Consider the following 25,207-nt stretch of genomic DNA (forward strand, 5'->3'; position numbering starts at 1 on the left):
GAGGCAAGAGAGATCAGGAACGTCACCCTGTTATTCAGGTAAACTGTAAAAGTATATAAAAATACACAAGCCATCAAGAAGAATGAATTTCTAAGCTTTATTCCCACTCTCTTTGTATACTGACTCCCAGATTCATTGACTCATTTAGTACAATTTTATCAGCAAAAAAATTTTAAAAATGCCTACTTAACTACTGGATAATGTATATTTAATATGCAGTTTTTCTAATCATCCTTCAAATACCTTCAATAGCCAGCTACATCATGGGAGATATATCTGTGTGTTTAAGATTAATTCAAATTATAAGGAGAATTCAAAAGTGAATTAAAATGTGACTTACAACCAGTAAAATATAAGCAAGTCAATTTTTCAGTGCATCTTGACTAAATGTAAAATATCATCTGTTTTTGTGACAAACAAGTCTGTACCATTAATCATATGCTTCCAGCTGCAACAGCTCACATTCAAATTAAAACCATGAAATAGCAGCACAGTGTCAAGATTCACACAAATTGATCTTTTAACAGATTGTGAGGAAAAAAAAAAAAAAAACCATACATTAAAAGAAGAATCTGGAGAAAATGTTACACAATAAAAACATCTGAAAGAGCTTAAGCACACAAGATAGAATTCTGGTTTTTGAACTGCATGGGAATTAAATGTTAAACAAAACTCACAGCCTGCTCTTAAACAACGAACACATCATAAAAAATAATTCTTTTTATAGCTACAGGGCTGACAGTTTTGCTGTTTATATCTATCCCAGCATACAAATCCATAGTACTGCCAGGACTGTCCCCTCTGACTTTACTGGGAAGCTAGACAGGACAGTCTGCCTGGGTTTCTTTCTTTTTTTTTTTTTTTTTTTTAAGTTTAGTTCAGTTTGTGTCCAAAACTGGCCCAAGAATCATCTCTTCTTCAGTCACTACACTCCTGCCTGCCAGTTGCACAGCTCCAAACATTTTCCTTCCAGCTACAGATATTAAAATGTTTTGTTGTTTTAAAATTTGATTTAGAACTGCAGCAGATAACTGTTTTGTTTTTTGTTTTTTGTTTTTTGCTTCAGGCTCCCCTAGGTCAGCAAGGCATAGTAATGTTCAAACAGTGCAATAGCAGCCACTGCACATTAAAAACAAGGATGGTGCCAGGAACCAGCAAAGTGATATATTCTAGGTTAGCCATGTCAGGCATTTTCCAGTCCCAAAGCAGGTTTCATATGGTCAGCACATGGGCCAAATGATGCACATGGCTGTCCTGCACTTGCCCCTTGTGTCCTCCTCTGGTGACCTGCCCCATTGAACTCCCTGGACGAGATTCCCAGTGATGCTATGCAAAGAGGACATGTTCCTCTGAGAGTATTTTCTGCATTAGGGCTCACATTGGATTGTCATGAGACTTTACACTTTTAGGATATAACTTGACATGCCACAACTTTTCCTCCACTCCTCAGTTGACACCTCTTTAAACTGGCGGCCTAGCCCTAGCCTACTACACATAAAAATGATAATAGCGACTCTGCCAATCAAGGTTAATATTTCAGCTTCTCTAATAAACCTGGGGTAGACACCATGATACAATATATAAAAACAAGAAAAGTAAATATTAAGAACTTTATCTCAAAATTGTGCAGGCTCTTACCTACTAGATTTCATTATCTTGTAACCATCATTTCTTTGTTCTTGTGTTCCTTGTTCACAGAGATATTGTTCCAGATGATAAATGGAGGAGTATGTAAGATTTTAATTTCATCACAGCCTATAAAGAATATTCCCAATGAAATTTAATGTGAACTTTAAATTGTATATTATAGTTGTGCATGGTGGGTTTCAGAAGCTTTGAATCCCATAACATGGATTTTAAGAGAGAAAGTTTTTTGTTTTTGTTTTTTTAAAGGAAAGTAGGATGAGGAAATAATATGAGCAGAACATTGTAGTGACTAATCACTTACAAAAGAGAATCTTAGAATCAAAGTATGCCTTAGAAATGGTCTGGAAAATATGTAGCTAGATCAATTAACTTAATATGTATTTAGACTTCAATGTTTACAGAAAATTTGGAGTGAAACCTTTTATAAAACCACTAATTCTTTTGTAATGCTATAAATTACTTAGTAAGACTTACTAATGTATAAATCTCTATTATTATATTAAGGATTTTCTTCCAGAAGAGTACCATCACACATTTTAAAATAGGAGGATCTCGATCCCGGTACTGTGGCTCATGCCTGTAATCCCAACAGGAGGCCAAGATAGGAGAATCACTTGAGGCCAGGAGTTCGAGGCCAGCTTGGGCAACATAGTGAGACCCCATCTCTAAAAAAATAAAAATAGAAATTATCAATGGAACAGGATAGAGAACGCAGAAATAAAGCTAAATACAACCAACTGATCTTTGACAAAGCATACAAAAATATAAATTGAGAAAAGGAAATCTTATTCAATAAATGGTGCTGGAAAACAGGATAACCAGATGTGGAAGAACAAAACTGGATCCCTACCTCTCCACTTATATAAAAATCAACCCAAGATGGATCCAGACTTAAATCTAAGACCAGAATCTGTAAGAATTCTAGAAGAAAACCTAGGAAAAACACTTCTGGACATTGGTCTAGGCAAAGAATTTATGACTAAGACCCCAAAAGCAAATGCAGCAAAAACAAAAATAAATAAATGGGACCTAGTTAAACTAAAAAGCTTCTGCACAGCCGAAGAAATAATCCTCAGAGTAAACAGCCCACAGAATGGGAGAAAATATCTGCAAACTATGCATCCAACAAAGGACTAATATCCAGAATCCACAAGGAACTCAAATCAGCAAGAAAAAAAAAATCCCATCAAAAAATGGGCAAATGACATGAATAGATATTTTTCAAAAGAAGATATACAAACGGTCAACAAACATGTGAAAAAATGCCCAATATCAGTAATCATTAGGAAAATGCAAATTAAAGTCATAAGATATTGCCTTACCCCAGCAAAAATAGCCATTATTAAAAAGTCAAGAAAAATAGATGTTGGTGTAGATGAAGTCAAAAAGGAATGCTTATACACTGCTGGTGGGAATGTAAATTAGTTCAACCTCTATGGAAAACAGTATGGAGATTTCGCAAAGAGCTAAAGGTATATCTACCATTCGATCCAGCAGTCCCACTACTAGGTAACTACCCAAAAGAAAAGAAGTCATTATAGCAAGAAGACACCTGTACACACACGTTTATCACAATTCACAACTGCAAAGATATGGAACCAACATAAGTGCCCATCAATCAATGAGTAGATAAAGAAAATGTGGTACATATACATATGGAATACTACTCAGCCATTAAAAAAGAACAGAATAATGACTTTTGCAGCAACTTGCACGAAGCTGGAGGTCATGATTCTAAGTGAAGTAACTCAGAAATGACAAACCAAATACTATATGTTCTCAGTTATTAGTGGGAACTAAGCTATGGGTACGCAAAGGGAGACAGAGTGGTACAATGAACTTTGGAGACCTAAAAATGGGAGCCTGGGAAGTGGGTGAGGGATAAAAAACTAGGTATTGGTTATAATATACACTACTTAGGTAATGGGTGCACTAAAATCTCAGACTTCACCAGTAAACAATTCATCCATGTAACCAAAAACCGCTTGTACCTCAAAAGCTACCGAAATAATAAAAAATAAAAATTAGCTGAGCATGGTGACATCCACTTGTAGTCTCAGCTACTTGGAAGGCTGAGCCCAGGAGGAGGAGGTTGCAGTGAGTTGAGATCATGCCACTGCACTCTAGCCTGGGCAACTGAGTGAGACCCTGTCTCAAAAAAAAAAAAAAAAAAAGACTTTTAAAAGTATTTTAAGAATGTTCAGAGATATACCTAAGGACTTTAAGCATTTTTTCTACTTTTCTAAATTGAAAGCATAATCATTTTGGATCTTAACCAATCACCACTTAAACAAGTTTTCATCTGCTCCAGTAGAGATAATTTAGCCCTACAACTTGATAAATGTTTGCAAAATAGACAACTACATATACAAGAGTAGCAGCAAAGAAAGCCCACATTTAAAATCTATCAATGTTTTTATCCGACTACTCTCCATTCTTAAAGCCCACAGTAGTCTGACAACTAAGTGTCCAAGAAGTTTCCTCTGCGTTTTTAACTTCCTAGATTATAGTAGGCCTCTCTTTACTTACTGGGATTCAGTCTAATTAGTAAAAGGGTGATTAATTGATATCTAAATAAATTTAGAAGATTTTGAAAGAAAAAAAAAAAAGAAAACCAAAACAAGGCAGCAAGTGCTCTGTCCCTTCTTCCTAAAGTATGACTTGTTTATAATAATATGATAATCTCACTACCAGTTCTGGTTGTACCACCAACTATGATTTTGAAATAAAGGGTTTAAATATGTGTGTGTGTGTGTGTGTGTGTAGATAGATAGACAGATAGATAGACAGATACATAGATCTAGACATACTTACAGAGCCCACATTTAAAATCTACCATTATCTTAAAGAAAAAGAACATGATAGTGCTGGCTCCCACTCCATGGAGATCACTGATGGCAAAGTACAGAGCGGGAAAACATATTTATGTTTTACCCGCTTGGCATATTATAAATAGAACAATCTCAACCAGGCATTTTGCCAAGACTTGGAAAAATGAAATGAGGCATAACGCAAATGAAAAATAGAATTACTTTTTATGCCAATATAAGGTCTGGATGGAAAACTTTAACCAAAGATATGGTCTGGATATGGTAAGACTTGTAGAAGATCAGCTGAAGAATATGATTGGAAATTGCAAAGATTCTTGAACAACAAAAAATGGTATTTCATTACACATACACAAACAACAAACTGTCTAGTTAGGAATTATGCTAATGTATTTCGGAAGCAGATGCTTTCTAATATATTTTTTCACCTCAATATCATTACCGTTTTTTTTCCCAACCTGCTACTTTCTATAAGATCTGCACTTTGCCAAATGCAGAATCACCAATGTGAATAATTATTATAAATATAACCAAAATGGTTGGGAAGAAAATGTTATATCACTATGGTTTTGAGTATCACCATGGCATGAACCACAACTGTGTTATACTGAGAAATCTATTACTTTTTATATAATGAATGTCATATGTATTTTTTTTATTAACTGAGTCCTAATGTATATTGGAAGCAGATGCTTTCTAATATATTTCTTCACCTTAATGTCATTACCGATTTTTCCCCAACCTGCTACTTTCTATAGGATCTGCACTTTGCCAAATGCAGAATCACCAACGTGAATAATTGTTATTATAAATATAACCAAAATGGTTGGGAAGAAAATGTTATATCACTATGGTTTTGAGTATCACTATGGCATGAACCACAACTGGGTTATACTGAGAAATCTCTCACTCTTTATATAATGAATCTGTCTTTTTTTTTTATGATTAACTGAGTGCTGCTATACACAAACAGATCAATCTGTCTTCTCTTATTAGCACTGAGACTTTAAAAGTCTACACATTAAGTTGATTGATTTGATAATTTCTTTATCTTAGAGTTTGAAGTGCTTACATATTCAATCTTAACAATTCAGCTATATATGATTATCTAGAAACTGACACTTTTCTTTCTGAGTGCTTTCCCAGTCACTTTCATTTTTTTTTCCAAGCTTTTTTTACCTTAATCGGTCTAAAATAACTTTTCACTGGAAAGCAATCCAAGAAAAGGGCCCAAAGTCTCCACAAAACACAATTTCAATGATTTTTAACTGGAGATAATTATGAGTATCTTTTAATTTTGCAAGTTATAGAAATATTTTTAATAGTTTTAGTTGGTATAACTGACACACAATAAACTGCAGATATTTAACATATACAATTGGACAAGTTTTGACATATGTATACATGATGAAACCATCACCACAATCAAGATAATAAGTATATTCAGCACCTCAAAGTTTTCTCATGACCCTTTTAATCTCTCTCTTTCACTTATTGCCATATTTTCCTTCTCCCACTCCCAGGCAATCACTGGTCTTTCTGTCACTAAACATGAGTTTGCATTTTCTAAAATTTTATATAAATAGAATACAAACTTATCCCAGTAGGAGAACACTATTCTATTTTGTCTGGCTTCTTTCACTGCACATAATTATTTTGAGATTCATCCATGTTGTTGCATGTATCAATAGTTCATTCATTTTGATTACTAAATAGTATTCTATTATATGGATGTACTACAATTTGTTTATCCATTCACCAATTGATGACATTTGGGTTGTTTCCAGTATTGTGTTACTACAAATACAGTTGCTATGAACATCTGTGTATAAGATTTTGTGTCAATGTAAGTTTTCACTTCTCCTAAGAGTGGAATGGCTGGATTATCAAATTTGTGTACATTTACCTTTTTCAGAGACTATTAAACTGTTTTCAAAAGCAGTTGTGACATTTTACACTTTCACCAGCTCTACAGCTACAGTAAGTGGAGGAGTTAGGGTGTGAAGACAGCTTGGCCAGATTCCAGATCCTATCTTCTGTCGGCTGCATTTTTTTCTAAATTAGACATTAGCTTTGGCCAGAATTTGGATTATAGGAGATGGAAATTTAAAGAGTGGCATGGGGGAATTTGGATTATAGGAGATAGGAATTTAGGGAGCAACATGGGGGAGTTAGTCTAATGGCAAAAATAAAAGATGCTCACAGCCTGGGGAACTGAGTAATTACTATCTCATTGGTACCTGGAGCTAACCTAGATGATGGAGACAAAGTAAAGATCAGTCAGAAAGAACATCTCAGAAGAGGGGACCAAACTGAGCCACGAGGGCTGATCAGTGAAAGCCCATGCTCTCCTGGACTCACCTTGCTGGTCCATTCATGCCTGTGGCCTCCCTCTCCACTGACCTCCCATCACCCCCTATAAGGACAAGATGCTGTTTACTTTCCATCCTAAATGACTGTGGTTCCAGGAGTTGTTAGGAGGCCAACATGTTCCATGCTCCGATGTTAATAGTGTGGGGATTAAAACTAAACAAAGGAAGCAAGCATCTGACAATAAATGAGTCTACTGGAAGTGAAAAAAAAAAAATCCAATTTACCAATTTTCGTTTTATGGATCATGCTTTGCTGTCTAGGAAATCTTTGCTTAGCTCAAAGTCACAAAGATTTTCCTATATGTTTTCTACTAGAAGTTTTATCGTTTTAGGTTTTAAATTTAGACCTTGGATCCATTTTGATTCATGACACAAGACTGGAGTACTTTTAAATTTTGTTGGCTGTGCCATTATTTTTGTCTATTTGCTATTAATTTCTAATTTTACTGGATATTAACCAGAAAACACATAAAATATGGTCACATGTGTAAACATTTTATGGATAATTCAAAAGAACATATATTTTCCATTTGAGTATAAAAATATACAATTATCAATTAGATCAAGTCTGTTAATTGGCTATTTAAATCCTTTATATATTTTTATTTATTTGATCTGTTGTCTGCTCAAATAAGGAGGGCTAAATGTCCCTAATTATGGATCTGTTGACTTTTTTTTACATTTCTCTTAGTTGTAGTTTTACATGGTTCAGGATTATGTAGTTAAATATTTAAAGGTTCATGATTACTTAGTCATCTTAGTATATCAATATGAAATCTTTTTCTTTAATCTATTTAATGATCTTTCCTTGAATTCTATTTCATCTCATATTACTTTAAGTACTTTCTTTTTTATGGCCTTTTTTAAGGGTATCATTTCTATCTCTGTATTTTTACCTTAACATATCTTTTTTTTTGTATAAGTGTCTTTTGTCACCATATATAGTTGAACATGTAATATTTTATGCTATCCATATTTGAAAAGGGAAATTTAATCTACTTACATTTATTGTGGTTATTGATACAGATATAGGTGTTTCCTATTTATCACAACTTTTTTGATTGTTTTATTTCTGTCTTTCTTGAACTTTGCTAAATGTATCAAATATTTTTTGCTTTTTCTCCTTATAGTATATTTCCTTTCTTAAAAAATCTTTATGCTTTTAAAAAAAAGTTATGGAAAAAAATTCATGCAATATAGATAAAGCAAAATTTGTATTTGATCCCAGTGAACTCTTACTCCATTCCCTAAGAAAATTTCTTATATGAGCTGAATATGTAAATTTTCAAAACTTTCTTAAAAATTCATTTATGAATATATCATCCTATTCTTATTATCATGTTTACTCTTAATTGCCTTCAAGACACATAAACTTCAATTTTTTTCTTTTTTAAATTATAATCTATAACCTAAATAAGAAAGGAACATAGTATACTTTTATGCGTCTTTCTCTTTACCTGACCCTGCCATCTTCCATGTTAAAATCAGAAATAAAGCTATTTTATGTGTGCATGCGTGCATGTGTGTGTGTGTGTGTGTGAGAGAGAGAGAGAAAGAGAGAGAAATCGTAATTAATAGTTTCTTTTTGTTTATAATATTTCTAAGAATGGTCCTTTTCTTATTAATTATATTTGGAATTGACAGGGCTCATTACATCTGAATATTGTTTTTTCATATTTGATGCTTTTTCCCCTACTATTTCTTTGATAATTTTGTCCTTTCCAGTTTCTCTTTTCTCTAAGAGAATTACAGGGATGCTAGAACTTCTGTAACTATTCTCTATGTCTCTTGAATTTTTTCCCACATTTCTGAAGTATTCTTTTTGTATATCATTCTGAAAAAAATTCCCTAGTTCAATCTTTCATTTCCCTAATTTATATGTGAGTTGTATTAATGAACATTTTCATTTTAAAGTCAAACTTTAAATTCTTAATATCTGTGCTTGAGTGTTTTTCATGAATACATCTCTCTGAATGTCTTCTTCTGATCACTCTGTTACCTCTAGGTCCTGGAATATTTTTTCTTCTCATTTTTCATTTGACATCTTTCTTTCATGGTACTGATTTTCTTCACATTGTGGTGTGTCATAATTATATGCTCATCTTTTGTTTGAGAATCTCTGTGTGCCAGCTCTTTTGTTTACCATTGTCTGTTTCCAGTGATTAATAGGGACAGACAAGTGGCTTGTCTCCTGTGTGGGTGGGCGTTCTAACCCACCTGGCATTCAGCACATTACTGAGGCACTGCCCTACCTCTCTGGGTCTAGCACCCACACTCAAGGATTTAGTTTGTGGGTAAACACAGCTGCTATCCACTAGTTAACACAAGGAGAAAAGAAAAATAAAGGCACAGCTCCAAATGTGGAGCTCCAATTAATAACTCTGATGAGCCCTTTGATTAATAATCCTGACGAATTCCTCTTTTATTTCATGTTTCCATTGTCTGTACCTTAAGCTTTGTCTTGCTTTTCTTTCTTTGTTGAGGTTTTAAATCTATTTTTGTTATTGACTTAATTTGTTATTTGTTTGTTTTCTTACCATTTTTGTCATAAAATACAATTTTGGCTATGGAGGAAAAATATAAAGACATATAAAAAAAGACATTTAAAAAATCAACTTCCGATTTTCAATCATGTGTGCTGCTTAAATTTAAGGGCTTCACATACTTGTACTAACAGTGATAATTAACCTTACATAAATTCTTCTCATTATTGCTGCTCACAATGATGCCATAAATACCAGGGAATTTCAAGATTAAAATAATCAAGCATCTTCAGTAGAATCTTTCAACGATACTTTGGACCGCAAGAAATTAAATGCAACAAATTTTTGATTCCTCAAAAGAATGCTACTCAGATCTATTTTAATCAGCTTTGAACGTGTCAGAGAATCAACCTAGTTTGTTAAGTGATAAATAGCTATAAGCATATTACCTCTACAACAGTTGTCGAGTTGCCATTGCATTTATAGGAATCTAGTGAAGTTTATGTTTTTCTGAGAACTTCCATAATCATTATGGCCAATATCACTCTACCACCAAAGTATACAAAGAAACAGGCTCAGAGGATGGTGTGTGTGTGTGTGCTCTGTGTGTGTGTGTTTGTGTTCACCCACACCTGGGCATGGCAGGGATTGCATCCTCAGGGCCTGGCATGGAGTTGGTGTTCATTAAATATCCACTGAAATGAATTAAGTAACAATAACAAAACAATCTTTTGCGTGTGAAGGGTCTAGCATTACTCTTGCCTCTTGGGTCATAATTTGGCAAATTTCCCTCCAGCTTGAAACTGCTGAGATATTTTATACTATAGTACAGTGAATCCTTAAGATTATGGTTTGTTTTTCAATGATTCATAACTCTCCAGTCTTGTTTCATCTGTAAACTAAACTTACTATATCTCCATGACTTTTGTCTCATCTGTCCCTTTTCCTAGACTCTTTTCCTCTGTGAAGTCTCCTTTCTCCTTCCTATATAATCCTAACTGCATCTTATACTCAGTCTTGTTACAGGACTTACCACACCAAACTGTAATGCTTCTCAAGGAAAACACCAGAATCACAGGAACTTTGTCAAGTTAGTATTAGTTATTTTTTATTTTATGTATATACCCTGCCTCACACCATACACACAAAAAGCTTTGAGAGTTATCCAAATGTTTACTGTACAAAAAATAACAATAATAATAATTGAAGAAGGCAGAATAAAAGAAAAATAGAGTGAACAATGCTACATAATCCTGTACAGAGGTTAGAGGTGGGATCTACGATTTGTAGGGGCCAAAGCGAGATAGATACTATGACTTTCAAGATAAAAATAAAGTAGTTATGCTATACTTAGATAAGAGAAGTGTTATCAGCATCTTCGGCTGCTGGAAAAAAAAAAAGTAGCCTTGGAAAAGTTAAGTGCGCCCTGCCCAATATCCCATGGCTTGTTTTGTTAAAGAGGAAAATACTGGTCTCTTGACTTCCAGTGCTGTTGCTGCAATACCACACTGAAACTAAATACACAATGAAAATTAGTTTCTATTATGGCAATCCCTGGGAGAAACAGAAATACTTATTCCCTTGTGAGGGATAGGAAGCTAAACTAAGAACCCAACACAAATGTTCTGTGAGGCAGTTTAGTAGAGTTGGAAGATACGAAATGGCCTGATGGCCCCTGAAGAGGAAACAGTGGTGCAGCAGCAACCTTCAGAGGCACATGAGATCCCCATTGCCGGGGGGGTCAAAAGGCCGGAAAAATCATTTCTAGAACATTCTACATGTATATACAGTCTTAGAAAAAGTGGATCCTTAAGTGCTATACTAGACTATGGCTGGGAAGATAAATTTTTAAAAATTTCCTAGGGCACTTCTCCAGAAGAAAACAAAAATTAAGGTCAGGTCTACCTCAGCCAGTAACAGACTTCTGGGCCCCTAGATTCATTTATTTGGCTCTGCTGACTGTTTGGCTCAGTTTTCCCTTAGCAAGTGTAAAAAACGCTTAAACACCACCACTCTGGGATCCTATTCAACCAATTCAGATAGCTGTGGCCTTTTAACTCACATCCAAGTGACTTGGCTTTATACCAATATCATTTCCCCTAGTATAGCCTAAGCCTAAGTGAGAAAGTACACAGCTCAGGGAGCCAGGAGTTAACTGGCTGTTCCCATTCCCAAAAGGCCTGCCTGGTTCTTTTCCTTGATAAGGAAACAATACTATATCAAGAAGTTGCAGTCATTCAATATTACATATCACACTAGATCCATGACTACAAAAAGAGAACTAGTGGAAATACCACCATCTATTCTTAAAGCATCTCTCCAAGGAGCTTTAGATAATTTAAAATTTTCTCTTTCAGCCCAATCCCTTGGGAAATAAATAGAGGTGCTGTATTAAAACTTACATTTTACATATAAGAAAATAACAACAAGAAATTCAATTGCAGAGAGTGGCAGAGGATCTTGAGGGTATCCTCTACTTGCTGAACCACATTTCTTCCTTAGAATTATATAACAAATACAGAATATATATATATTTACTTGTGTGTAGCTCCTGTGATTTACCTATAGTAAGGTCAAAGGCATTCTATGGACATGGTTTTCCTTGAGCCCTTCTTCTGTGCTGTCATTTTCCTTTGCCAGGGACATGGTTTCTCACCATCCCTCCCATGGACACCCATGTCTGGAAATGTCTAAAACACTTTTCGAATGGTAAGTTGCTTTCTCCTATACCAGCAAGAAATTTTTGCAACTCCACCTGTCCCTCAAAGCAATGTGGCCACAATAACGTCTGCAAGTCTGTCTGCCTACATTGTTTATTTTTCTGATACCCAACCAATTTATTGGTTTATATCGTCTTTACGTCTCCTCTGGCTTTGCAGTGTGGCATGACTCTCTGAGCCAATGATTACATTACATTCATACGTATATAGCTGGAGTTTTAAAAAATGAGAGATGGTAGTGGGGATCTGGAGGGGGATGATGCATAATATACATGGGACTGTATAAGATAAAAATTAAAGACGTCTTCTTCCCTCTAAAGTAAGATTTAATAAAATGAGACTCTGAAGAAAGAAAGTTTTATTTTGGTGAAAGACATCAAATGGCCTGTGTACAAAAGACAGAAACTAAAAGAAACAGGCAGCAGTGCCCCCTGGGTTGCCTGTCCTGTATAGTTTCTGGAGAAATTAAGAAATGCAAATAACCTGGGCAGATTAACAGCACCCGAAGATAACTAGCAGGATACAAACAAACAGCACCTTTCACTATGAGGAGGCGTATTCCTCCAGGCAAACAAAGAAATAGGACAGAGTCAACATCTGTTTCATATAACAGCTTGGCTGCTGACAGAAGAAACCTTAAAAAAAAAAAAAAAGGTTTAGCTGACAATCCACAAAAATCATTCAATCACTATTGCACGGGCCGAAGCAAATGAGTAAATGAACACAACTTGCACTTTCTATATTACCCTTAAAAAGTTGTCTTTTCTTTATAGGAAGAAAAAATTAAAATGAAATGCAAACAAAAATCTTCATGAACTTTCCCCTTTTGATTGACAACAGGCAGCAATGAATACTAAATCATAAAGGACAGCTAGCTGCTTTTCAGCTTGTCTTTGCCTTTCTCGATGTCAATTGTGAAGACATCACTTCCAAACAGAACACTGGGTAAGGATGGTGGCTGGGATGGGGCATGGGGAGACAATTCAGACATAACACATTAGAATATTAGGGGAAGAAAACAAGTCATTTGACAAACCCAATCCTGGTTCCAGAATTCAGTTAGGGAGTATTATGATGTCTGGGTCCTTATCAATAAATAATAACAAACCAAACATGTTAAGAACTAAAAATTTCCATCTCTGGATTCTATCAATTCACATATACAATTTCAAAATCAAGAGAAAAACATTCATGACTGCACAGAAATCTGTTTGTAAATTTAAGTACTGGACATTTCTAAAATGCAACATTATCAGAGCTGTGACATCACTGCAGTGTGGACAACTGCTTTCGACTTAGCTAAATGCCAGATGCTTCACTTACTTTCATAATGTGCTTAAAGTACATAAGCCAAATGCAAAATGAAAGCAATTAAGAGGAACGATAGAAGAGATTTTCCAGGTGAAATGTGAAAACAGAAGAAAAGGTGATGAGGCAGAGCAGGACAAGATCAGTTGATATTAACCCATGTAGAGTGCCAAAACTATGCTAGGTAGCTAAACAGAGACTCCAATAAGGGCCTTTTCCAGTTGCTTCTCAGTTTAAACAGGTTCCACTTGTTTAAGTGGAAGAGAGGTATGACCACAAAGAGAAAAAAAAAAAAAATCAATACATGATTTGCGTTATTTCTGACCTTGGAAAAAAAGGCTTTATTGAAAGGTATCCTTTATTGCACAGAATTGAGAGGTGACAAAGTCAGAGTATGATCATTATAAAAGTAAATGTTCCATAATGTTAGCTATAGACCAGGCAAACTCTCAGTGCTTGACCTGCATTTACTAATTTAGCCCTCACAAGGATTATATGACATAGGAACTATTATTATCTCACTTTACAGATAAGGGAATAGAGATACAAGAAGGTGGTAGACTTGCCTAGAATCACACAAAATGTCTGTGCTTTGAAACAAGTCATCAGAAAGAAGGCAAATTCTTTAAAGATTAATCCATCTGTCCATTCAGCATTCTTGTTAGGTATCTCGTACAATATCCAGAAAAATAAAATAATCTAGAGCAAGACAAGTAGAGTAACTAATTAAAACTAAAAGAGAAGGGATTGAGATTAGCTTCACCAAAAACCTCCTGGATAAAAGACTATATAGGAAAACAAAAAGTTCACGAAGTAATACTATAAAATGTCCTACGTAGGAATCAGAACTAATACCCAGCCTTGCTAATAGCTTGGATGGTATTAGAAAACCCCTTCAGGTGTGAAAGGGACTAAATGGATATCTGTTCTAGGCTTCTAAGAAGTAATAGCTGACTTTAAGGAGAAGACAAGTATCCAAGAGCTTCCCCTGGCACCTTTTACCTGGTTTATGCAGGAACAGTGCTTGTTTTGACACTATAACCACCACAACTTTTTAGAACTGAGCCTGGCATGTAATACATGCTCAGTAAATATTTGCTGAATGAATGAATTACAAAGAATAAACGAATATAACAGTGAAATGTTTGTGGAAAGTTTTAGATAGTTTGGAAAGCACAGGTAAGACTTTGATTCAGAAGGTAGTCTTGAAGAAATCAAAGGAGGGGAGCAGGATTACAGAACCAGAAGTAAGAACCATAACTGAGCAAGAGTTTGACTTGAAAGATCTCTAAATAAGAGAGTGTGAGAGAGAAAATGAATGATAAAAGCAACAGCAATAATTAGAGATTAAGTCCTATAAATGTTTTTGAGCAGAGAGAAAGGTATTCATGTTTTGTCAATATGGTATTTTAGGGCCAGGCACAGTGGCTTATGTCTGTAATCCCAGCACTTTGGGAGGCCAAAGAGGGCACATCATTTGAGGTCAGGAGTTCAAGACCAGCCTGGCCAACATGGTGAAACCCCATCTCTACTAAAAATACAAAAATTAGCCAGGTGTGGTGGCTCATGCCTGTATTCCCAGCTACTCGGGAGGCTGAGGCAGGAGAATTACCTGAACCTGGGAGGCAGAGGTTGCAGTGAGCCGAGATTGCACCACTGCACTCCAGCCTGGGCGACAGAGTGAGACTCCACCTCAAAAAATAAAAAATGGTGTTTTATCAACACACTGTTAACAAAAAAAAAAAAACCAAACCAACATGTGAAGACTTTAAATCATGCAAATAATAATGATACAAACAGCAGCAAATAACAGGTGGGAGCACTTCTCTTGTGCCAGGCCCTGGGTGAAGTGCTGTAGTTATAGAGTGCACTGGTTAGGCACAAGAGCTCAGATTGATTCCCACCTCCTGCTCCAAATGACTGTGGTCAAATCATCATGTACAGTGTCATCTTATCTGTGAGATAATAATAGCATCTACTCTCTAGGCCTGAAGTTGCAAAGATTGAGACTGGTAGGGGTTTTGAAAAGTAAGGAATAAGGGCAAAATAGAAGAAGACGATTTAGAGCTCCAGTTTCACAAAAGGATAGGCATAATCACTGCAGCCTGGAGGGTGTGACAGGTAGTTCAGAACAAGGCATTCTTAAAATAATAAAACAGAAATGGCCCACCAAAACACTGGGCTAGACTATCACTGTGTCATCATTTACCTCGTACTTCTGCACTTAATTTTCCCTTTCATTTCTTTATTTTCAAAATTTTCACGAATTTCCTATTTCTCTTTTCATGAATGTCTCCATCACCGAATGATGAGTTCCCTGAAGATGAAGGCTGTGCTTAGATCTTTCATTCTCTGCCCCTAGGACCATGCTAGACCCATAATTAATTGTGGTAAAATGATCAAGTGAACAGTAAGAAAACACTACATGAAAAGAAACTGATGTGAATGAGAATTTTAAGAATTTTTCAGGAAAAAGATATAAAAACACTTTCACAAAACAGAAAATTGGCAAGAGGAAATAATAATTTATGTAAGTAATATATATTCAACACAGATATAATACATCCACACACAAACATATATTTGTGAGTGCAAACATACAGTTTGTCATTAAGATTCCCCAAAGTGACTTTCACTGAGTGTAACTCCATTATTCATTGTTTCTTCACCCCATACCATTCTTCCAAATAGATAATGAACACAGGTTTATGCGCTTCCCTATTTTGAAGAAGTGAGAAATTTAACTTAAGATTGGGAAGGAGAGTGAAGAAGAGCCTTGGAACTATCTGAAAGGGGCAGAGGAAGGACATTAACAGGGAGAACAGGGGCCATGCTGTTCTCCTGAATTAACCCCAGGATAAGGAGAACTACCTGGGCATTCCTCACTAAGAATTCATCACTCTCCTGGCTCTCAATATCTATCTTTACCACCTATCTTCTTGAGATCCTCCCCTGAATTCAGAATTTTTCTCTGATAGACAATATGATTGAACTCTGATTAACCCGTCTTCTGAGCAACCCTCCACTGGTGAATAAAACTTCATATCTTCACACATTGATCCTAAAACATTTAACTCTATCCTCCCAGAAATTCTCAGTCAAGCAGCTCCCTCTCAGACAACTTGATTTCAGTCAGTCATAATTCCCCCTAAACACACATACACCTTATTTTGGGATGATCCCCTTCATATCTAGGATACACTTTAACTCCTAGGAAAGCTACACTTTACATGGGTTAGGCTAGCTTTTCCTGTGTTCCTGGTTGAGACATAACCTAGTACCTAGTCTCAAAAAATATTTGAGGAAATGACTTAGGGAATGAGCTGTCAAGAAGTCATTCCCTTAAGTGCTTGCCCCCAAGCATGTGACACAGGATACACAATTAGCTTCTACTCAGAAAGTCCCCTCTTCTTTCAGACACTCTGTCAACTGGAAACAGAGCTATTAAAGTTGAGGAGGTAAAAGAATCTATGCTTAAGCTAGAAATTTGCTCTTCAATACTAACACACCCTAAAAACTTATGTATCACTAGCCTGGAATGACTGTATCTGCTCTGATCCCTGAGGCTCTGCCTTTTACCTGCATCTCTTAACCTCATTACAGAATAGGTACCAACTAAAACATAACCACCAAATCCTATGGTCTCCTCTCCATTGTAATTTCCATTTCAGCAACTGTCAGGGCACAGCTCTTTCCGCAAAATTAAACCTTGCCTGAGAACAGACCTATTTCCACCTCTAGTCCCCTAACTTGATCTTTCATTGTACTGAATTTTGATGGCACAGAGCCAAGCTTACAAATTCCTTGGTGTTCACTTTTATAAAAACTGTCCACATACAGTTACTGTTTGTTTCAATCATATATAATAAATGCCTTATTAACCAACCAATAGTTTCTTATACCTGGAAGGTGTTCAATAAAAGCATTGTGTCCAACCTAAAAATAAAATACTTAGTAACATCCATATTTAAAATCCATACAATTCTCAAACCATACATTTTGATTCCATGGACTTTTACAATGTGTTCTCTGATTTTTAAATATCCATAGGTAATATTATTGTCACCAAGGAATAAACCACCAGAAGCCACAAAGCAAAAAAGCATTTTTTTATAAACCAGGGATCTGGAAATTTTAAATAGGAGAAAGATTATTTTGTTTCATTTGAATGTTCTGCCAGGTATTTGTATTTCTTTTTTGAATTAAATTATACTAACTTCTAGAAGTTAATTTATCAATACTTTCTGAGCAACCATTGTATTTAAGGTTTTAAGCCTATGGCATGGTTAATATGCCATACATTTATTTTTCTTAAAAGTACAATTATAATTTAAAATATTTAACCTAATAGAAAACAGTCTTTTAAAAAACTTTGCATAGAAAAATTATTACAAGAACATTCATGTTTTATAATTTTCGGAGTCAAAATGACAAAACCAAATGTCTTAAAGAAAAACTGGAATGTATTGATCATGGTTATTTTATATATCAATGCTATAAAAGCTAAAAGTGAATATGAAACTGACTGGCAGAAGTGAACCTGTCCTACATATAGCGAACTGAAAACAGACACCTGAAAAGATCAGCCAATACTTTATTAGATAAAAATAAGAAGGTACCAAACACTATTAAAATGGCATAAAGTTGGTGTTACAATTTCATCAAGCTAAAAATAGGTTACAGTAAGAATGACTTTAAGGGAAAATAAACAAAACAAAACAAAACAAAAGAGGGTAAGGCCAATATCACAAAGCGATTAAAGAGATGGAAGATAACTCTCTTCTAAGTCATTAAACTCACCGATATCATACTGAACTCCAGAGCACTTAGTATTTTCACGTGCCATTAGAGAATTTAGTGGGTTCACTGAATTGATTGATTTCTTTGTTAATCTATTTACATGGGTTAAGACCCTGACTAACATAAAACACAACCAAAATATGCGAGATAGAGACTGTAATGAAAGACTGAGTGACGTATGGTTTGGGGCACAGCCTATCCGATAAATGTGCTTGGCCAGCAAATAACCTATTGGCAAAGATTATCGGAACCAATACAATCTAAAAAGACCTAATACAATAAAACCTGCAGTATAAACACAAATTACTCTAAAATACAAATCATTTCCCCGTATAGTTGATCTTTCGATGATATTAAAATTTTCTTCATATGTTTTATTCAAGAATTTTTTGAATAAGTAAAAGAAATGCGTATGCTGCATAAATTGCCAATAATAGTGTAATTCTTTGATTCATTAAAAAAACCCAAAGTTTATGTTACTTAGAACTCTTCAACAATTTTTAAAATGTATACAAAGAGAAGGAAATATTTCTAGGAAATATATAATCAATATAAAAATGAACCACCTACTAGAATAAGTTATCATTATGTTTGAATTACATATAATACATTATTACCAAATTAATAAACATTAAGGACATAGAAATGATTTGAAATGTTATACCTCCAAGTTCTTTTACATTCAAGATGGCATTCTGGAATGGCACTGCTTTAATACTAAAACCTAAAATTAGAAAACAAAAACATAAAAAAAGAATTAGCAACTTAACTTTTAAATTAAAATACTTACGATGCTCAAATCTTCTCTTTTTAGGCTGGTTAAGATTTACTTTTTGTAGCTGATATTTATACTAGAAACACATAATTTCCAAGGTAAACTGATAACTGAATATTATCTTCTACCATTATGAAAACATAGTTGGGGCTGGGTGCGGTGGCTCACGCCTGTAATCCCAGCACTTTGGGAGGCCAAGGAGGGTAGATCATGAGGTCAAGAGATAGAGACCATCCTGGCCAACATGGTGAAACCCCATTTCTACTAAAAATACAAAAATTAGCTGGTCCTGGTGGCACATGCCTGTAATCCCAGCTACTTGGGAGGCTGAGTCAGAAGAATCACTTGAACCAGGAGGCAGAGGTTGCAGTGAGCTGAGATCGGGCCACTGCACTCCACCCTGGAGACACAGTGACACTCCATCTTAAAAACAAACAAACAAAAAACATAGTTGTGTACTACGGCAATATACAATACTATCCCCTTTACTTCAAAATATTGCCTTATTCTTTAATATGTAATGTCACTCTGCAACTTTTATCAAATATAAGAAAGGCATTTGAAAGTATAGAGAAATTTCAAAGAAAATATTAAATCTGTGAGGACCTCTGTATCTAACTTTAATTCTTAAAGTTAATGTCTTATAATTCTTTCTCACATATAACTCAGCAACCCTAGAAATTAAGGTACTTAAATTATAACCATTTCATATTAGAATTACATAGTATTTATGTTAGTATCTTCTTTAAAGGATATGGTTAATATGTCATATATCTATTTTTCTTAAAAGTACAACAATAATTATCCACTTACGCACAATCATTTTATAATACATGTAATACAAGATTTGTATTATGAAAATATATTCAGAGTATATAGTTCTATGATTAACCATATATTTACAACTTTACTACCATTCAAGACAATAAATTCAGCTGTGACATATGCAAGTGTGATATACCTATTCACGCGCACACACACACACACAAATATATACAATGATTCTTTCTGAAGGATCCACAAGAAACCAGAGCTAATAATGACTCTCAGAAAAACTGGGAATCTGGAAATTTTAAATAGGAGGAACATTCTTTTGTTTCATTTGAATGTTTTGCCATGTACTTATATTTCTTTTTTGAATTAAAAGCCCTATGAATTTCTAGAAGTTAATTTATCAATAGTTTCTGAGCAACCATTCTACTTAAGGTTTTAAGCATTATTTAATATGTATAATTTTAATATTAAAAAACAGGTTTTCAATAACTTATCAACAAAGAAGACAAATTATGAGTCTTTCATTTGAGGTAAGTTATGAAAAAATATATAAAGTATTATATGGATAAAAACAATTCTTTTAAATGGCTTTGTTTTGCTTTACAAAGAAGGAAATCATTACACACCTTCTTAGTCCAGCCTATCTTTTGCACTTCTTTGCTGCATGTTATCCCAGTACTTTAATAATCTGTACATTACCTTCCACCTAAGGTAGTACATAGTATATAATGTTTGAAGAACTGACTTTGGAGTCAGACAGAACTAGGTTGAAATTCTAGCTCTGTTATTTATTAGCTCTATGAATGTGGGCAACCTACTAGCCCTGCTTGGCTTTCTCATCTATAAAACAGGGATGATAATATCTACTTCATAGGGGTGTTATAAGGATGAGATAATATATGTGTTGTGTTTATCACAGTGCCTGGTGCACCATAAGCACCTAATATATGATTGCTTTCATTATGTTTCCATTGATGCTTTTTCATCGATGATTTAATCATTAGGTATACATATTTTCTGCCTGCCTGAATATAATTATAAACTCGATTCTGGGTGCTCACTTATTAATCTAAGTATGTAGCTGGAGATGTAAAAGTTACCATTGAAGGAAAAGTACTTTTGTTGAAGTGATGAAGTTGTCAACAGCTGAAGTTTGCTGCACAGAAAGTACAGAAAATGTTCATTGGGTCCTCTAATAATCTTCGAAAACACACCCCTTCCTTTGTGGGCTTAACGCAGATTGACACAGTCAGCACAGCATTATGGTTAATGGTGCATGAAGTCACTGAATCTTAGTAAATGAGCAGGAGGAAAGAGGAGGCAGTCCCATGTGGCTGGAACACTGGCATGTACCTGAGCCTGCAGGAAAGCCTCTCCAGGTGTCTGGCCTCTGGGAAATTAAGGAAAGTCAGCGCCAATCATAATATTCCTGCTGGCACAGAAATTCGCCTGCAGGAGAGTTGGATACTTGAATGGATCTACCTACCTCACATGGGTGTTATATGGATTAAAAGGCAATGATTGTGAAATCCTCAAAATGAAAAGCTCTCTGCAAATATTAAGCAGTCTATTAGCGGATATGCTCAGGACAACTCAAGTGTAGATTTTCTAGAGAAGTAGGACAGGCACAGGCCTCAACTTTGAAAAGAAAACGGTATGGAGTACACCACCAATGTTTAATCTGCTTTGATTCTTAAAAGCTGACAATATGCAGGCTCTCAAAGGGAAGTAATATCCTTCCAGAAATTGTTGCACTATGTGCAAAATACAACTTTTGAAGTTTATTAACCCAACAGGCAGATTAAGTCTTCATAATAAGGTGACTACTAAAACGTCTTCAAAACTTCACGCTAAGCAAAGTATCACAGCAATGTTATTTATAGGCATATAAATGTCCCGACAAAATACTCATAAATGTTTTCTAACCAAATAGAACTCGTGTAGTTAGATTTATACGGCAAAGGTATACACAGTCATCCATGTTGCTGTCTCCGTATTATTTTTATGGTTTAGCTTCAGTAATTAATGTTCAAAAGACCAAGTCTAGATAGACTGACTAGTCCAGAAAATAAGAAAATGTACTATTTATAGAACAGAAACAATGTTTTTTTCTATTTTAGTCATTCTAAACATTTGAAAGGATTAAATGGAACTAAAAATCTGAAGTCACACTTTCAGTTCACCAGAAGGACAATCAAGAAGGGAAATTATTAGACTATTTTTTTTTCCTTTACATCAGGTTGGATGAGGCCAAAGGGGAGAATTAATATAATACTTAGGAGGGATACCAAAGGTCAAACCATCAAAATACCTTTCTCAAAGAGTTGCTTTGAGGAATAAAAGCTACCAGACAGCATTTGCTCTAGAGGAAGAAAGTCTGGGTTCAAATTCTTCCTCTTCCATTGATTAACTGTTTGACTTTGAGCAAGCTACTTTGTCAGGGAAGCTTTCTCTGGTGTCCTCGAACTAGATTGATTTTTCTGAGTCCATGTTCTTTCAGTATTCAGTCCCCTCCTCGGTGATTTTCACAGTTGTAACTACATATGGGTTGATTTGTTTTATATTTGTTCTTTGGCTAAACTGCAAGCATCCACAATGAAGAAACAAGCTAGTGTATCCTGTAGGTCAGTGCTTGGCACACAATAGGATCTCAATACGCTAAGTATTAATATCTATTTCCTAATTTAGCTGCTATAACTATCCTAAAGTTAGTGTCAGTACTACCGTCCTAAGAAGAAAGTGAAGCTTATAAGCATTAAGTGCTTTGCCAAAAGTACTAAGTGCTGGCCGGGTGCGGTGGCTCATACCTGTAATCCCAGCACTTTGGGAGGCCGAGGGGGTGGATCACGAGGTCAGGAGTTCGAGACCAGCCTGGCCAAGATGGTGAAACCCCATCTCTACTAAAAATACAAAAATTAGCTGGGTGCGGTGGCGGGTGCCTATAATCTCAGCTACTCGGGAGGCTGAGGCAGGAGAATCGCTTGTACCCGGGAAGCAGAGGTTACAGTGAGCTGAGATCAGGCCACTGCAGTCTAGCCTGGGCAACAGAGTGAGACTCCGTCTCAAAAAAAAAAGTACTAACTGCTATATTCAAAACTTAAAACCAGGTCTCATCACCGAGCCCTACACTGTAGTGTCTCCTCCATATACCAACAAACTGAGAGATTCACACCATTTTGTCCAATTTTGAGCCTAAATACTGGTGAAGTCAACTTGCCAAATACACATGTGCCTAATAAACCCACTAATTTACTGTCCTCCCTGTTTATAAATAACCCAACACAAGAAACCCAAATAAGGGTTTTCAGGTCTATATGACATTGCTTTCTTAATGAAATAATAATAATAGCATGAGTTTAGAATGTACATTTTATAGAAATAATAAAATCAACAATTTAGGAGGGAGGGAAAATGTTCAACTGACTCATCCATGACCATGTAACTACTCTCTTGCTTATTCAAACAAGAAGTGTCCTACGATGCTATCTTCAGGGTGTCAGTGTGCTAACATGACAAGGGACTATCCTAGAAGTCCGAGCCACAGCTCTTAGACTCACCAGCCATATTTTTGTCTTGCCTTGGCCTTGAATTCCTCATCTGCAAAATGAAGACTAAATTGGCTCTTTGAGATTTCCTCTAAAATTAGGATTCCATTATTTATATTAAACAAGGAGGAGGAAATAAAAGTAACCACTGAGTCAATCATCAATGGCCTGTAGTATTTGGCTGAAGGCTTCATGGGTAAGTCTCCCCAGGCTCCATTCAAACAATTTGATGGCTGAAACCTAAGTTACGCAGTCATTTTTTCCTGGCCTATCTAAGCTACATTAGTAAGACTGAAACCTCCCCTAAGATTTAACCCCACAAATTTTTAATAAATATATGACTTAGTAACTCTTTGGGGAAATAATTGTTTGCATAGCCTTTCAGTCTTTGTTTTGCAATCCTTAAATCCAACAAAACCTGTGAGACAAGAAAGATGAATTTGAAGTTTTTCATGCACTGAAAGCATTCCTGGAATTGTAACAAAATTAGTTTTGGGAGGAAGGTTAGTCTATTTTTATTCATTGTGTGGAACACACAAGTATTTCACTTGGACCTACAGACTGAACCCTCCTCCCCTTCCCTGCAGTCTGAGTGCACACACACAGATACTTGTGTGCTTCTGAAATTCCTGGGTCACTCTAAGAATTGCTGAAGGGAAAGACATTCTACAGACCTGGTGGCTTTGACCTGGACCAAGGGCATGATTTATGCCACAGCAGTTTTGTGATGTTTGGACAATAGACTAACGAAATTCTTCTAACTATGATTTCAACATCATAAAAGGAAATTTAATCTACTGGCATTTATAAAACACAATCCTTTAAAAGATATCAAAATCTGACTTTCTAACTTGTTTCTCTTGTTGGCTTAACACATTTGAAGCTAATACTGAAGTCACTTAAATGTCTTCTTCAAATTTTCATGAACATTTTCAATATTTTTAAAATATGGTATATATCCCTAGAAGATGTTTTCAACCTTTTTCAATTCAAAGTGTTCAGTTTTCTCTAGGTTATTCTCCATGTAGCATCAATATATTATCCTAAGCCTTTAGATTCCATTCCTCTGCTTTAAAAAAAATAGTGAACATTTATGTCATCTACAGTTTAACAACCCCTCTTATCAACAAATTCCTCATATATACAGTAAAGGAATTCAGTCTGGATAGAGTTCACTTTTCTTTCCAGACCAAGGTGCAAATTACTCAATTTTTCTCTCCTCACCAACAGGTCCTGCTCTCTGGAGGATTTCTTGGCTCTTTGAGTTTTGACAATTTAAGTATCTTTTAAAAATTATGTCATGTCAGAGGTGAAAAATTGCTGAAGTTAATAAACCAATAAAGTTTGAATTCTCTTTCTGAAGAAAAGGCAGACATTCTCGCCTTGCTGAAATTAAACATCCTTCTCATGTGTTTTCATTTTATGAAACCAACTCTGAAATTAGATTCTCTTTTCGAATGTTCAAAACTCTTCAATAAATATTTCATTTTCAATTGGCTTTATATTTTCAAAACATCATAGAGAAATAATTTAAAAGAATAGAAGTTTTACCCATAATTCAATCACATCAATAAAGTACACTGTTACTCTTATAATTTTTCTCCAGTTTTTTTATTCAAATGCATAGTTTTTCATGGTTTAATTTCAAAAATAAATGTAAATCTAATTTTTAATTTTTAAATAGAAAACTGAATATATTATTCTAATCTATAATTATTTTGATCAAGTTACCATAATGTAATTAACAAACTCCCTTGTTGTATGGCATTTAAACTATCTTAGTTTTAGTTACAATACAAAATGTTGCAAGAAAGTGCTTTATGCATATAGTTTCCCTTAAGTTACTTACTTAAAATAAATTGCCAGTGGCATAATTACTACGTCTATGAACATTTTCATTTTCATAACTTTTGATTTAATATGAAAAACTGCTTTCCAAGAAAAATGCTTTCCAA

General features: G+C 35.1%; 1 protein-coding gene across 1 annotated transcript in view; it reads right to left on the reverse strand.

Moving 5' to 3' along the window:
• Positions 1-25,207, reverse strand: part of ARL15 (ADP ribosylation factor like GTPase 15) — a 441,042-nt gene that overhangs the window by 263,316 nt on the left and 152,519 nt on the right. Inside the window, exon 3 of the mRNA XM_025389142.1 lies at positions 18,823-18,882. Within this exon, the coding sequence (XP_025244927.1) occupies positions 18,823-18,882 (60 nt within the window). The remainder of the gene's footprint in view (positions 1-18,822; positions 18,883-25,207) is intronic.

Source organism: Theropithecus gelada, chromosome 6 (genome assembly GCF_003255815.1).
Source record: "Theropithecus gelada isolate Dixy chromosome 6, Tgel_1.0, whole genome shotgun sequence".
Taxonomy (NCBI): domain Eukaryota; kingdom Metazoa; phylum Chordata; class Mammalia; order Primates; family Cercopithecidae; genus Theropithecus; species Theropithecus gelada.